We start from the raw sequence: 17,444 nt of genomic DNA, 5'->3' as shown, positions 1-17,444 counted from the left end.
AAAAATTAACGTAGAAAAAAGTTAATAAGTTAATGTTTGACTTAAAGTTAAAGTTAAAAATTAACGCATTTAAAATTAACTAAACTAAGTTAAAAGTTATTTATTTTTTAACTTCTTATTTAACTTTTTATTTTTTTACTAGTTACTGCCCAAGCCTGCTGAATATAAGTCTGCTGAATCTAAACAGTGAAGATTTAATTCTCACGACTTAACGGACAGATTGATCAGAGCGTGGCTCACTTTAACGACGAGCTTCCGACAACATCTGAGCAAAAGGTACTTGCATTTCATTCCTTTGTCTCTCTCATTCTCAAATAGTTCATTATAGGAATCAGATAGTCGATTGTAGAAATAACTCGTTAACCAAAATCGAAAGTAACGATGCGCAGGTTAATTTGAATTGAAATATGAAACATTATTTCAGCACAAAGATCTTACTTAACGGTCAGATTAACGGAGAATTCTACATCGGAGTGTGGCTCACTTTCACGACGAACCTCGGCAACATATGAGCAACAGGTACCCGCATTTCATTCCTCTGTCTCTCTTACTTTCATATTTCTATTAAGCTGAACCCCACACCGAAAAAATTGTATTCTTAACTTAAGAATATCCCACTTAACTATAGTATGTTTTCCTCTAAAATACGCGCCAAGAGGATTTTCTTAATTTAAGAGGAAAAACCTCTAAAAAGCATATTCTCAATATAAAAAGAGACTGCGTCTGCCGTGTGTGCGAGGGCGATCCAGCGCGGCGTGAACAAATGCGTATCATCGAAAACGTGATGCACGCACAGCGCGCATATGGCGGCGACGATCATATTTGCAAATTAAGAATATATTCTTAATTTAAGAGGAAATATTCTTATATCTGTTAAGAGGACATATTAAGTACATATTTCAAGAATACAATTCTTTCGGTGCCCACCATCGAAAAATCAAAATCTTACCTAGTCAAAAATTTATTTAGGTGCTAATTTTGTACCACAGTCCGAATATTAATGCTCAAACAGGAAATTTGGTAAAAACCTTGGAGTCCAGCTTGATATCAAGCTGGACACTCTCATAACAAAGAAAAAAAAATATATAGTGGTCACAAATATACTAGAATTTGATGCTAATTTAGTTCTCAAAGACACCCTTAAATTAAATTAAAAATGTAGATATTAGTATAAAAATTATCACTGTATACTTAGTGTAGCATCGCTACCTAGGAGAAAAATACTTACAAACTTTCGATACTAAAATAACATAGAAAATACAAAAAATCAGAATATAACAGGATTCAAAGTTGTTACTAACAAAACTAACAGTTATTAATTTATCCCGTACGATAGCGCATAAAATCAGTTATCAGACCGTTATAGAATTTGGTATTTGCAAAAATCTTGTACTAAAATATTTCTCAGAATCCGTAGAATCAAAATACATCAATTTCCAAATAGTGCTTACTGCAAACTGTTGTAAATTATTTATCCGCAGAGAGCACACACGCGATATAGAATCCTTTATAAGATTGTCAAAGATTTTGGTGCTCGCACAAATCTTACACTAAAATATTCCTTAGTCATCGTAAACTCGAAATATATCAATTTTCAAATTTGGTGCTTACTGCAAACTGTTGTAAATAAAATGTTTATAAATATAAAAATCTGCAAATATTGTTCTTCGAAGTCGCAATGCTGCGCTGGTATAAATTGATATTTTTTAAACAAGTGTACATTTTTTATTTTTCTTTAAGGATTTCCTTGGGCACTAAATTAGCACTAAATCCTAGTGTACTTTTTTCGTGTGCTTTTGTGACAATTATATATATTATTTTTGTTATGGTGATGTCCAGCTTATAATGTCAAGCTAGATCCCTTATTTTTTACCAAATTTCTTGCTAATCGGTTTGAGCACCAAAATTCGGACTGTGGTACTAGATTAGCACTTAAATAGCATTAAATTTTTGACTAGGTAACAACTTGATTTTCAATAGTGGGTGCTCCAGCTTAATAGAGGTAATATTTTTTTGTAACAGATTCTCAATAAAAATTGGTGTTTTTAAGAAGTGTCTTTTCTTTCGTCGTGAGAGTGCCGTGAAAGTTTGAGTGCGAATTTAAGTTTAACGGAGAAGCGTGCATACACGTCCGTTTGAGTGTAACATTTGAGGATTCGTCCGAGATAATTTGATATACTTTTAGTTTGATACACTTTTTCCAGCGTTTTCCGAACTTTTCTAAGCCGTCCAATATATAGGATTTCAGAAGGTCTCCAAAATTAGGCGTCTGTTTGGGCAATGACCTCCTCGTTCGACGTAAAGCGTTTTCCGCCGAACCATTTTTTCAAATTTGGAAAAAAAAAGGAACTGGGGGCCAAATCTGGTAAATACGAAAACGATAGCTCGGAAAACGGTTCACGTCGAACGAGGAGATTATCGCACAAACTGATTCCTATTTTAAGGACCTTCCAAAATCCCATCTTTTTGGACTTAAAAAAGATGGAGAAACGATAGGAAAAATGTATCGAGCTAAAAAAGGAAATTATATTAAAGAATAAGAAAAAATTTATCTAAAATAATTTGTTTTCCTACCTTTTTCTAAAGGACTTATTAAACGACTCTCGTATTACCACCTGACCTTACTTGTTTGACGAATTTGACATGGGAAGACTTCATTGACACTTCATTGGTAGATTTTTGTTTAAATTATTAATTATTATTAATTAAAAAATTTTTTTTAATTATTGTTATAAAGTACTTTTAATGAATGTATATTAGTTTTTAAAAATATTTTTAATAATATATAAGTATATATTATTAAATACTAATTACATTATTGAAATTATTTAAGGTATTTTGGGCTGAAAGGAAAAAGAAGGAAAAACGAAAACAGAAAAAAATGAACAAAGAAGACAAGACGCAAGACATGATTATTCAGCCGGGATATAATACATATATTTCATAAATAGGTGCGTACATGACTAAACACATGTATTGTATCTATAAATATAATACATACAGCGAAAGTTTATGTTAGAAACGTGAAGAAAGGAACAAAAAAAGGAGGAAAACTATTGCTCCTCAAGTGAATACATTTGAAGGAAAATTACGCATATTTCGAAAAAGCTTTTTAGATAGCTGTTTTAGATCCTTAAAAAATTATCAATAGTTATTTACAAATACTCTAAATAGCATGTAAAACTGCTACTATCTAAACATTTTTTATAACAATGTAGACATTCCTCTATTAACTCACTACTGGATATCTTAATATTTTAATTTATTACATTTTAACAAATTTTTTCACTTTTTCTAAATATAAAATTAATTAATATAACATGTTGGAATTATACAATTAGTCACAAAAAATAACTTACTTTATTAACTATTTCTATTATTGAGCGGTTGAGAACATAACGACAACAAAAACAACTCTTGAGACATTTATATTAAATAGAAAATTTGTATAATCTATTGCAAGATATTAGAAGGGCTTCATACAAATAAAAGAGTCATTTTAAGAAAGAGTTTAAAAAAGAAAAATTGTAAAATGAGTGTAAACACTAGAAAAAGGAAACGTTCTCTTACAGACAAAAATGATATAGTATTAAAGAGATTGCGCATAGAATTAATACGCATAGATTCAAATAAACAAGAGAGTTTAGGACGTCTTAGTGATTTGCAAGATAAATCTAGACAAGATAAATTGTGTACAGATCGGCATGCTCAACACCACATCAGACAATATACTTCTAACCACTTGATCAAACTTATGTATCAATTAGACTTGTCAGTACTTTGCTCGCTTAGAAAGTTTACGTATGAACATAAATATCCTTCATTATCAGTAACGTTTGAAGATTCTGAAATTGATAAATTTAATAATATCGTTATTCGTCATGAAAAGAAGTCAATTTATATACGAATTGAATATGTAGATGAATACTATGCAGAAAATAGCATTTGCTACGGCAAATTATTTTCTAAACGCAACTCTTTAATTAATAGTTATTTTAATGTTTTTGCTAAACGCATATTGAAAACAGATAATTTATTGTCAGATGTAGAATATCTCACTATTTATACTAATTCAAAATTGAATCTTACAAAAGAGAACACATTTAATATAGGACGACCTAAAACTTTTTATCCTTTTAAATTTGATAACGTACAAATTGAAGAATGTGATATTTTAAAAGATTTTTTATTTACAAATGATGATACACAAGAGGATGGTTTTTATCGGTTTTCGCAAGATAAAACAACAAGAGAGAAGCTTTTAAAACAGTTGGAATTTTTGCCTTCTACGAAAAAAGTATTACAAGAAAAGAAACTTACTCAGGAATTTGATAAAAGAATAAAAGTAGCATTTTTAGATAAATTACTATTTGCAGTAAATCAGCCCAACAGAGAAAAACTGAGCAGCATTGTAAAAATTGAAATGAAAAGAAATGGTAAAGGTCAAGACGATTACGTAGCATTACAAGAAAGAATATTATGTGACTTAAAAACTTCAGGCCAGTATATAAAATGTGGGGTCGATATATCCGGAATTACATATCAATTCAATTTATTAATACACTTCCTTCATGATATGTTTGTGCATAAAAATGTATTTTCCGTAAACTTTGGGAAAAATGATAATTGCTTTACTATCTGTCATCAAAATAGAATTTCTTATTTATACGTTTATAACGCAGATGTTAATATAGACAGTAATCACTTGTTTTCTTTCAAACAGAAAGAAAATGTATTTTGTATTAATAAGTATTTTACATTATTTATTGAAGAATTTGGTGAGGATATAGAATATTTGATTATCTATACTAATGCGAATTTGGATATCACAAAAGAGAAGAGGTTAAAAAAAAAGCTCTCTAACGATTCCTATCTTTTAAAATTTGATAATGTAAATATTTGTGAGGAAAAACATAAAGTTTTAACATATATTTCGTCTATAAACAAAAATAATCTTTATCAATTTTCGGAAAAAGTAACACGAGAGAAGATCATAAATCTGTTACAGCTGCCGCTTTCCTTGCAAAAAGAGAAAGAAACGGGGAGACTTTCTAACAACAGTGAAAGAGAAAGAAAAGAGAAGTTTTTAGATAAATTGATATTTGCAGTTAATCAGCCAGATAAGACAAAATTAAATACCATTATTAGAAAAAAGATAACTCAGTTTCACAATTACGAATACAGCTATGAAGAATTACATGAATTAGCATTACGTTGGATAGAGTCCCATGAATTCGGCCCTATTACACAAGGAATAATGAAAAAGCTACTTGAAGAAATAAAAAATAATAAATCCAGTTACCAAACAGCTCAAAGTAAAAACATTAATAATGAAATTAAATTTGCTAGATGTGTTATTGGCAGTGCAAAAACATCAGAATTTAACAAATTCTTAGACTTTTTAATTAAAGGGGAAGGACTAAAATATCTAACAGTTATGAAAAGAAAAAGGATAAAACTAACTAATGTGTCCAGTATTTTAAATCAATCAGGCGCTAAAAGTACTACAGCATTCAGAGACTTATATGTTCTGTGGTTTGATAAAGAAGGAAATGAAACACAATATTTAAAAACCCTAAGAAAAGAAAAAATAAATCTAACTAATATGTCTAGTATTTTAAGTAGATCAAAGGCCCAAGCTTCTAAAGCGTTCAAAGACTTATATGATCTGTGGTTTGATGATAAAGGATATAAAACAAAATATATAAACGCACTAGAAAAAGAGGGAATAAACCTAGCTAATGTCTCCAGTATTTTAAGTGGATCGGGCGCTAAAGCTTCTAAAGCGTTCAAAGACTTATATGATCAGTGGTTTGATGATAAAGGACATAAAACAAAATATATAAACGCACTAGAAAAAGAGGGAATAAACCTAGCTAATGTCTCCAGTATTTTAAGTGGATCGGGCGCTAAAGCTTCTAAAGCGTTCAAAGACTTATATGATCTGTGGTTTGATGATAAAGGACATAAAACAAAATATATAAACGCACTAGAAAAAGAGGGAATAAACCTAGCTAATGTCTCCAGTATTTTAAGTGGATCAGGCGGTAAGGCTTCTAAAACGTTCAAAGATTTATATGATCTGTGGTTTGATAACAAAGAACATAAAACAACATATTTAAAAGCATTAGAAAAAGAGGGAATATACCTAGCTAATGTCTCCAGTATTTTAAGTGGATCGGGCGCTAAAGCTTCTAAAGCGTTCAAAGACTTATATGATCTGTGGTTTGATAATAAAGGACATAAAACAAAATATTTAAATTCTCTAGAAAAAGAGAGACTAAACTTAGCTAATGTCTCCAGTATTTTAAATAAATCAGGCGCTAAAGCTTCTAAAGCGTTCAAAGACTTATATGATCTGTGGTTTGATGATAAAGGACATAAAACAAAATATTTAAAATCTCTAGAGAAAAATGAAATAACTCTTACTAATGTGTGTAGTATTTTACATGGATCAGGCGCTAAAGCTTCTAAAGCGTTCAAAGACTTATATGATCTGTGGTTTGATGATAAAGGACATAAAACAAAATATATAAACGCACTAGAAAAAGAGGGAATAAACCTAGCTAATGTCTCCAGTATTTTAAGTGGATCGGGCGCTAAAGCTTCTAAAGCGTTCAAAGACTTATATGATCTGTGGTTAGATGATAAAGGACATAAAACAAAATATATAAACGCACTAGAAAAAGAGGGAATAAACCTAGCTAATGTCTCCAGTATTTTAAATGGATCGGGCGCTGAAGCTCCTAAAGCATTTAAAGACTTATATGATCTGTGGTTTGATGATAAAGGATATAAAACAAAATATTTAAATTCATTAGAAAAAGAGGGAATAAACCTAGCTAATGTCTCCAGTATTTTAAGTGGATCAGGCGGTAAGGCTTCTAAAACGTTCAAAGATTTATATGATCTGTGGTTTGATAACAAAGAACATAAAACAACATATTTAAAAGCACTAGAAAAAGAGGGAATAAACCTAGCTAATGTCTCCAGTATTTTAAATGGATCGGGCGCTAAAGCTTCTAAAGCGTTCAAAGACTTATATGATCTGTGGTTTGATGATAAAGGACATAAAACAAAATATATAAACGCACTAGAAAAAGAGGGAATAAACCTAGCTAATGTCTCCAGTATTTTAAGTGGATCGGGCGCTAAAGCTTCTAAAGCGTTCAAAGACTTATATGATCTGTGGTTTGATGATAAAGGACATAAAACAAAATATTTAAAATCTCTAGAGAAAAATGAAATAACTCTTTCTAATGTGTGTAGTATTTTACATGGATCAGGCGCTAAAGCTTCTAAAGCGTTCAAAGACTTATATGATCTGTGGTTTGATGATAAAGGACGTAAAACAAAATATTTAAAATCTCTAGAGGAAAATAAAATAACTCTTACTCATGTGTCCAGTGTTTTATGTGGATCAGGCTCTAATGCTTCTAAAGCATTCAAAGACACATACGATCTGTGGTTTGATAAAGAAGGGAATATGACACCATATTTAAAATTTGGTGGTCGCAGTGTGTCAATTTAACCTCTGTGTAACTTTCAAAAGTTAGGTATTTTATTTCACATCAATTCTCAAATAATTGCCGTATAAAAACAAACAGTGTAATTAGTTGTAAAAAGTTTTGATATAAAATTTGAACATTTCAGATTTCATTCTCTTCATGAAAAATTAGCAATTAAAATTACACTTACATTATGTTACATTTTTTCTTAATTTTAATTCCGAAAAAGAAAATTTTATTTAAAATAATTATATGTTTTTAAATATTTTTGCTAAAAGTTTTTAGTAGTAATTTTGAAATATGCTACTTAAAGAAAAATTTGTTTTTTAATAAATCTTTGAAAAAATGGATTTATTTTCGGTATAGAATGTTACTGAAAGTTTATGATATTACTTTTGTAATATTCTACTTTAATTAAAAAATAACTTTGTGATAAATCTCTAAAAAATGGAATTATTTTACAAAATATTCGCAATTTTTGGAAAAAAGTCTGTTTATGTAGACAAATTAAATTTTTTATGCATAGACCAGTGCAAAAGTAAGTTTTTTTTAGTCTCAAATTGTCTTAAAAGTTAAAAAAAAATAAAATTTTGCAAATTTATTTTGATTTGCTTCGAATATTTCGTAATAAATGTGGTGTCGCACGTCGGGCGTAAACAGGAAAAACATTAATACTTGATTTTATGATGTTTATGTAATAGCGCAATGGACAGCACTTTTCTTTGGTAATAAAGGCCTTTCTACTTTTGCAGGATTAAGCGATACACTGATACCCTTACAAAAAAAAACTAAGAATACAAATTATTGATGTACTATTAAAAAACCATTGAATTGAAGCCAGTTAATATAATAATGTTAATATAATAATGTCACACGCTCTATTTTAAGTTCTAATTAGATAATTCCAGCCTATGGTGATTTTCAATAATTAAAATCTCGTTAATTATTGCAAAGTTTTCAAAATGGTAAAGAACGTTTCTCTTTAGTTCGAATGGCTCCGTCAGCTGGTAAGGTTTTACTTTGAAGACATTTTCCTTCAAAATCAAAGTGGGTCGTTTAAACGTTGTATGACATCCAAAGGTTAAAAATTCCAGAAAAAAGAGGAATAACTACATGTATATTTGTCCAATTTATATGGAACAGCTAGTGCTGCATCAATTTAGAATTATGCAATTTAATGAAAACTTACAGAGCTTCGATGATAGTCTGAAAGTACGAATTATAAAAATACTACGTGTTAGCACATTTACCTTATTTGGTTGGTTTTTTGTTCCGTGGAATTATGTTGTTCACGAATTCAAAGACGGAGTCGCTCACTCCAAGTTCTGCAATATTCACAAACCTGTAAAATCTATATACACTTATGTATACCTTTTTGTGAAAATTACTGTAAATATTTCGTGTAAATACATTATTTAATGTTAATGTAAAAGTAAGTTGCGTGTAAACACTGTAATTGGAATATGCATTTAAATTGTTGATTTTATGTCATAATTTCGGGAATGTTCTCCCGAGAAAACTTCAAAACATTCTGGAAGTATAACGTATAAAAGTATTACTCGGAGATACATTCTCCTCTTTTTGCATTAGTATACGAGAGTGCGAGATGTCGTCGTAAAAAGCGATATGTGAATCTAGAAAACTCTATTTAAAAACCGTTTAATAAAAACAGATTTAAACTTTTTGTTTGATCTAATTTTGTTAAACAATTAATGTTTTAATCGGACTTACGTTTAAGTTATGATAAAAAATTTCTGTCTATTTCTGTTCTTTCTTAATAATGTCTTACTTAAACAATTAAGTTCTAATCTAAACGTAGGTATATGTTTTTTCCATACAGCTTATGGAATTATCTAATCTAATTAAAAAATTTGCTGTATGTATATACACGTGTATGTGTAAGAAATATAAAAATGGTTTATATGTAAATAATAATTTCTCTAAATATTAAAATGTTGTAACATTTTAAACGGAAATGGAAGTCTAGGGCGGAGTAGCAGAGAGGAGAGAGAGAGAGAGAGAGAGAGAGATGGAGAGAGAGAGAGTGAGCGTATAAAAGTAAGATGTAACAAGCGATTAGCGGTTAAATAGATTAAGTATGTTAAGTTTGTATAAACGGCAAATATTCAAATGTAATTTCACGGGAATACCATAAAGGTGTACAGTAATAAAATCTCTAAAATTAATGTATTATGTATTTTACTCAAATATTCCTTAGACTTAGACAGTTACTAATTATAAAGATAGTTTAGACAATATATTTATTAAAGGATCATAATAAAACGTTATTTAAACATTGAACATAACAGAAATACGTTTGCCGCGCTTTCTATTATTAGATATAAAAAATGTAAAAAATATTTTTGTCAAAAAGATATAAAATTTAAATTTAGACGTAAAACTTCAAAAATTTCCAGGATTGTAGTAAAATTTTCAAGAAAATCCTTGATTCACATAGTCTCGATTTCTGCTTTTCCACGTTTTTTCAAGTAGTGGACATCATGAATATATCACTTTAAAGAATATAATCAATGCAATAAATAATATTCATGCAAAATATTTTCGACAGAATTTAATTATATTTAATTAATCTTTATTTGCATAGCATGAAGAGAGAGAAAAAGAATAGCTTACATTTCTTCTTTTCATCTTGGTTTTAGTTTTGGTTTTTTTTTTACTCTTTAAATAACATATAATTACGTGTACTCTTTAAATAACATATACTTAATTACATTATCTTTTTTATAATTTTTTAAGTAAAGACACTTTCAGTCCTTATACAATGAAAAAACACTGAGGAGAGTGGTCTCGATATTTAACTGTGACTTTACTTTGGAGCGCTTCTATATATCCATAAAATATGGATATTGAACTACGTAGCCAATGTCTATTTTGTGATTCCCTTTCATGCTATGACCAGGAACAAAGTTGTATTGTAAATATTCACACATTTATAATGCAGATATATGTATATACGAGCTAGAGAAATAAATAAAAAACAATAAGTATGTTCAAAATGTTGAAAAGAAAAAAAATGAAAAAATTATTTCCATATCTGCGTAAATTGTAATGTAAATTGTAAATAAATCCTATGCGGTATTTCCTTTAACAGGCGTAATCACTTTTTTTATTACATATGAATACGCATTGATTTATGTTAGATATTTATTATTCACTTTGACTGTTGCATGAAAATATATTAGACTTTGTTTCATAGAAATAAAAGTTGAAGGGAGTAAAGGTTTTTGTAGACCACAAAGAGTGTATTGTGTCGAGTTGAATGCATGTCAGGTAGATGCCTGTTTTACGAGTATGAATTTTTCTTTTGATGTCTCTGGAATGCATGTCAGGTAGACGCTTGTTTTCACGAATGCGGATTTTGCTTTTAAGGGTTCTCTTAGAGAAAGTTGAATATGACATAACTTTTATAAACACTATCTTGTATTTAGCTTTTTTCTACATTATAAAAACAATTCTAAATCAAACAAAAAGATAACTGTTATACTACTCAAACAAGTATAATGTGCATTCAATGAACATTAAAACTTACGTTGAAAAAATTACATTTCTAAAGATTATTCTTGAAAATTCGAAATTGGGAAAAAATTGTATATAATCGAAAAACTAATTTTAAATAATACAATACAATAATCATAAGAATTTTAAGTACTTTTAATTAATACATTATGCAACTAGAAAAATATTTGACCGATACATATAACATATAAATCTAGACAAGGAGGCCTTCCAATGGTCGTAGCTGGATCTTGATATTTTATACATACATTCGTGTGATTTTTATATACTTTCTCAGATTTGATATAGACTGCGCGTCGTTACTTTCGGTCATAACACAATTATAATCGAATAAGAGTCAGTAATATTATATTTTATTAAATTAAAATTAATTTAATAATACACGATGCTATTAGCATCTAAATATTAATCCCCTCTGCCCTGAAAAAACTGTAAAAATTTTATTACAAAAAAATTGTAAATTTTTTACGAATCTGAAAAAGTTTATAAAAACCACACGAATATGTATGAAGCATCAAGATTCAGTTACGATTGTGATCGTACTACATAAATGGAAGGTAAAGGTAGGGCAGGTAAAGAACCAACATGACGCGAGAGAAAGATGACGGTAGGATACGGGACAATGAAAAGGGGAAGGGGCAGGTCAGGAACGAGAATTCCGAAGGAAATCAGTTATTTGAGCTCAAACAACGTTACGAAGCGGTCGACCAAGCCGCTTATCAGCAGAGTCTGAATTTGTTGAACGAAGAACTCAGAGGGTCCGAGCGTCTTGGAGAATAAAACCCCGGAAGGAGGAGAGATTTTCTGAAAATCAGGATTGGGTAATTAATAAATTTTTTTTAACTAAAATAAGTCTATTTCCGCGATATTCTCGCACTTCGCGGACGCAATTAATTGCAATTAGTCACCGACGCGGTCGTATCCGCGCGTCTTTCTTCAATTTAAGTGCTTGTCGACATTTTTTGTACCTCGTTTCCGCAAGGTTGTAGTGTGTTTAAAGTTATTAAATAAAGTGATTTAAGAAATAAGAGAATTAGCCAGTATTCTCGACCGCGCGTCTCTTGCGAACTTTATGGTGCGTGACGCGTGGACAGGGCACATGCTCCAGCGTTCGAGAAATTGATTTTTGTAATGTGTTTTTACGTCAATAATGTTTTTTCATGCTTTGGTATTATTTCCAATGATTGTTTTTTGATTATTTTTACTGGTATGGCCATGGGCAGGAACAGGTTTCTATTATTTATATAATTTATATTAAAAATATCTAAGGCTAAATAATCAAAGGGCTAGAGAGAGACCCTGCTTAAAATTTCCGATTAAAACCAATTGAAAAAATTGAAATAGGTTTTAATCGGATTAGTGCATCGGAAATTTCCAAAATGAATAGGATGATTTCCGATTCATTTCAAATCGGAATGAATCGGAATAAATGCAATGGGATTCAATCGGAATATACCCAGGTATGATAAGAAAATGCCGAATAGGAATTAACGGGATATTTCACATTTCCTTTGAATAGGATTTAATAGGTTCTTATAGGATTGTCGAATCCGATGGGAGTCAATCGGTTATTAGTTGGAATCGGTTTTAATTGGATTAGTGCATCGGAAATTTCCAAAGTGAATCGGATGATTTCCGATTCATTTTAAATCGGGATGAATCGGATTATTTCCGATTCATTTCAAATCGGGATGAATCGGATTATTTCCGATTCATTTCGAATCGGGATGAATCGGATGATTTCCGATTCGTTTGGAATCGGAATGAATCGGATGATTTCCAAATTATTTCGAATCGGAATGAATTGGATGATTTCCGATTCATTTCGCATCGGGATGAATCGGATGATTTCAGAATCATTTCGAATCGGGATGAATCGGATGATTTCCGATTCATTTCAAATCGGGATGAATCGGATGATTTCCGAATCATTTCAAATCTGAATGAATCGGATGATTTCCGATTCATTTCGAATTGGAGTGAATCGGATGATTTCCGATTCATTTCGAATTGGAATGAATCGGATGATTTCCGATTCATTTCAAATCGGGATGAATCGGATGATTTCCGAATCATTTCAAATCTGAATGAATCGGATGATTTCCGATTCATTTCAAATCGGAATGAATCATTTAAAAAAAATGACAGACATAACAAATCTCAATAAATGTAGATGCGAAATGAGGAACATACATATAAATACAATATTCGTTATATTACATATACTGTGTAAATCATCTCTGTAAAAAATGTCACGTTTATATTTATCTTCAACGCTGTAACTTTATTTATATATAATATAACAGTTTGTTGTATCTAAACCTATCCTGCAATAAAATGCTGTTTTTTTTTTTAATCACGTGCCATATATTTCTTCTCTACATATATTTCTGTTTAGACTCAATACAAAATATTAATATTCATCGCATTTCTTCTTTTATTGATTTCTCTTTTTGTATGTACTTCGATCGCAATAATCTACGGGGAACAATGTCAGGCAACCATTTCCTAACTCGATACATTCTACAGAATACATTAAAATATTTTAAATCGAAACTAGCTGTTTCGATTGGTAAAATATTTCAATGTTGAGGTGATCCACGATTAGCAGACGCAGACTGTGCAGACGTATTTTAAATTGACTTCCGTCTTTTAATTTAATTAAAATTTTTTTATTTTATCTTCTTGCATTAATATTTATTCATGTGCTAATATAGAATCACTTCATGTAGATACATATAAAGACTCGCATTTTAGCTCTTTATGCCTAATAATTACAGTGTAGTTGTTAGATTGCATTGATGTATTTAATGTATGTCATAAGTACTCAATTAACAATAATATAAATTATATTGTACATTTGCTTTATGACTTATAAAACATACTTATACCACATTGGGAACAATAAAATACATAAGTTACGCATTTTTCTGGAGGATTGAATAATTTTGCAATCGAATACTTTATCATTTGAAAATTTGCAAACTTTGGCCCAGCCAAGATTCGTGCGAATTTGAGAACGGCATGTTTTGCTTCTTGTGAAAAATTAAAGCGTAGTGTAATAGCTTGAACCATATTAAAAACTTCCCATGCACTTGTGTTAGATGCTTCAAACATTATCACGTTCTTCAAATATGTGGCATCCGTGAAGTCGTGTGTATCGTATAAAAGTTGTCCTGCTTATTATTTTCTGATTCAGATATCTTTTCGTCTTCGCTATCATGTACGTTATTATCATTCGTCTCGACGTTAGTGTCACAAATTTTATCGCTATCGTCTAATATATGTATAGTTATTTAACATTCATTAAAAAAAAAATAATCTGGTGTTTCCTATATATATCTATATATAGTTATATGTACATTTTTGTAGCCTAATTACAATATTGCATTTGTTAATCAGAACGATTAAATTGTTGCTAAGGAAAGATCAAATACAAATTAAATAAAAAAAAAATAAAATTTTGCTTACACTATTGTGTACGTTTGCATTTACATACAACTTAAAAAACAAAAAAAATACAATTAAAATCTCCCTTTTTTCGAAATGACCTTCGAATAACGTATATTATAAATTCGCAAATTTCATCGCTTTTTCAAAATTTTTTCCTTGCGTTTGTATTATTTTCTAATATATATGACTAAAAATATTCTTTTTTACTTGTTAAGTATCTGTGTTGACACTTTCCACTCTTTGGTCATTTTCAGATTCATCAGATTCAGTAACAGAATTATTATCTTGTGATGCTTGCACCGTGTTATTTTCGGAATCTGTAAATATAAATGTCATGATTATATATTTTGTCACAAATAAGTACCTAATTATTTTTCTACATTTTCATTTTATACCTTTTTTGGCAAATGCGGATTTCTCTTGTATTCGCTTCTTTTTTTTTAAATCAGCAATGTAGGCACTTATATAATTGCCGACGTTATTTAAATGAGTCTGTTTTGTCACCATATCCATCTTGTCAAAATAATTTGTAGAGAGAAAAAATGCTAATGAATCTGTCAACATAAAATTTACCACCAACAAATTACGTTATGCATAATCAGTAAATAATTATAAATTTAGTAATAGTTAACAAATACCTTTTATAGCTGCTAATTTGCGACCATCTAATTTTTCAGGCACAGTATTATTCCCTTTGCTTCTGTTCGAAATTTTTCCAGTAACAGTGCTTTTTTCCAATGTCTTATCTCCAATTACGATTTTTGCCAATTCCTTTACAAATACCGTTGGTTTTATCTGGCATAGTAAGGTATCAAATTGTCCCGCTGGTATTCATAAATCTCTTCCAATATGAACCTAGACAAAAAAATTAGTGTGTTTAAAAAATTAGTAATGTTTACAATGACGTTATGCATGATTAGACCTGTTAATTTATTATATATGGTTAACATATAGCTTTCCAACAACACAAATCGACAAAGTCATTCTGACTTTGTTTAAAATTCTGTGAGAAATAAAAATAAAATTTGTGTATCGATTTGTGTCACTTCTTGAAAAGCCTATTATTATAAAGTATTTTTAATAAAGTGTAAAGTGCTAATCAATTACTAGGCACACACAAATGTAGTTTTTCTTAAATAACGTAGCAGCAACTAATTTCTGATAATTTTTCATAGAGGTTGCATTTAATACAACGCATTTAACGCACGGCAATGTATTATATAAACTTGCTTGCTAAACCAACAAAAAACAATAAGTAGCAATCGATTATGATTTATTCTTGCTTTTATATTTATATAATATAACCAATGATTAAATTCTACCATATTAGATTTTTACGAACAATTTGATCAGAGGCCATCATTAATTGAGGCACGAATAAGTAAATCAATTTTCTGGGATTTTTCATCATTACATTAACCAATAATAATATAATATTTTATTAATGTAAAAAGAAGTATCAAGAATAGTAACAATATGTTAATTTTTTAATTACTGTAACGGTAACGAGTTACTTTTATAAAGTAACTTTGCCAACTCTGATTGATAGTAAGATTGATAGTAACTTTAATTACAACTTCGTTGCAAGTAACGAGTTATTTTTCATCTTTAGGGACACATTGCAACTTTATTTCGAAAATACACATTGACGAAAATGTTTTCATCTATATTACTTACATTTTCCATAAGTCCTTCCTTTCTTTGTGATCCAACAGCTAGGTAGGCTCCATTTGGGTCCGCTGTTTCCGGATTATTCTGCCTCAAATGGCGAACAATATCTGTACAAAATGTTTATTAGATAATTTAAATTTCTCAATGCACTTCATATGATTAAGTGAGGTTTTCATTTTTACCTTTCATTTCGTTAAATTCAGCAATTACTTGTTTTTGGAAATCTACACATGTGCGCATGCACTCAGCTATCAAAACTCGCTCCTGCTCTGTTTTCAGAGCTTCGATCACTGCATCTTTTTTCTTCAATCTTTGCTCCAAATCAATATTTTTCTCTTTGACACGTGCATACTTCTTTTTCTATACATAATGATATATTAATATTATATATTAATATTAACAAAAAAATGCTTGTGACAGTAAACGAATATATTACATTATTTTATAAACTTACAATCTCAGTACAGTTATCATTCTTCTCCGTGAAATATATTGTCTGCAACATAATATATTGTTAAAATTTTGACTATTAATCATCCTATTCAATACAATAGTTAGGCCAAGAAGACGAAAATCGCGCTGAGGCAGCATAAATAAGTGAAATTATTTATTATCTTACAAGAATTAGCAGCAGCTGATTTATTCTCTTTATCCTTTTCTTTATCATTTGACATTTCCTCGCTCGGTGTGGCCTCTATTTCAAATTTCTTCGTTGTATTTATTTTGTCAACAGTATCTCTTTTTCTTTTTTTTTTCCTGTATTAATAATTCGTATCAATTCTTTATACAATTAATATATGTAGTATTAAAAGAAATATTATTGTACGTCTTCCATACTATTTGCTTTAACTTCAGTGATTCGACTTTTCTTTTAATAAGATCAGTATGGCCCTTTGGGTCAGGCTGCTTTTTCTCAGCGACTTCATCTTCGCTTATTTCCGAGGCAGTGAGACAACTTTCTATAGGCCGCACATTCGTTCTTTTCGTACTTATTTCATCTTTCACTTCTTGTTCAGTTTCTACAAAACAAATAACTCGCCCAATTGGCAGATATCCATGATGTACAATCAATTGTTTTAGATGTGTAAAATGCTTGTAAGTTTCACGATAAATTATTTTTTGAACCGAACATGAAAATAAGTATATTTATTAAATGAGGAAAGACTCTGAGCACGTAAATCGAAATGTAAATACCGTGAGAGTGTTCGTGTGTAATTAATATATATACACCCAATGTTTTTAATTCTTTCCCTGGGGAAATTTTTCAAACTGAGA

At 29.8% G+C, this 17,444-nt stretch overlaps 1 protein-coding gene across 1 annotated transcript; it reads right to left on the bottom strand.

Annotated features, from left to right (window-relative positions):
- Positions 1–14,998: 14,998 nt before the first annotated feature.
- LOC113002949 lies at positions 14,999–16,674 on the bottom strand. The gene is made up of 5 exons (XM_039452809.1): positions 16,624–16,674; positions 16,352–16,529; positions 16,176–16,276; positions 15,137–15,353; positions 14,999–15,052 (listed from the first exon to the last, which is right to left on the bottom strand). The coding sequence occupies exons 1-4, from the start codon at positions 16,672–16,674 to the stop codon at positions 15,330–15,332; spliced, it is 354 nt and encodes a 117-aa protein (XP_039308743.1). The 3' UTR covers positions 14,999–15,052; positions 15,137–15,329.
- Positions 16,675–17,444: the final 770 nt, after the last annotated feature.

The sequence above is a fragment of the Solenopsis invicta genome, chromosome 8 (genome assembly GCF_016802725.1).
Source record: "Solenopsis invicta isolate M01_SB chromosome 8, UNIL_Sinv_3.0, whole genome shotgun sequence".
Taxonomy (NCBI): Eukaryota; Metazoa; Arthropoda; class Insecta; order Hymenoptera; family Formicidae; genus Solenopsis; species Solenopsis invicta.
This window is presented reverse-complemented; position numbering and strand designations above follow the sequence as displayed.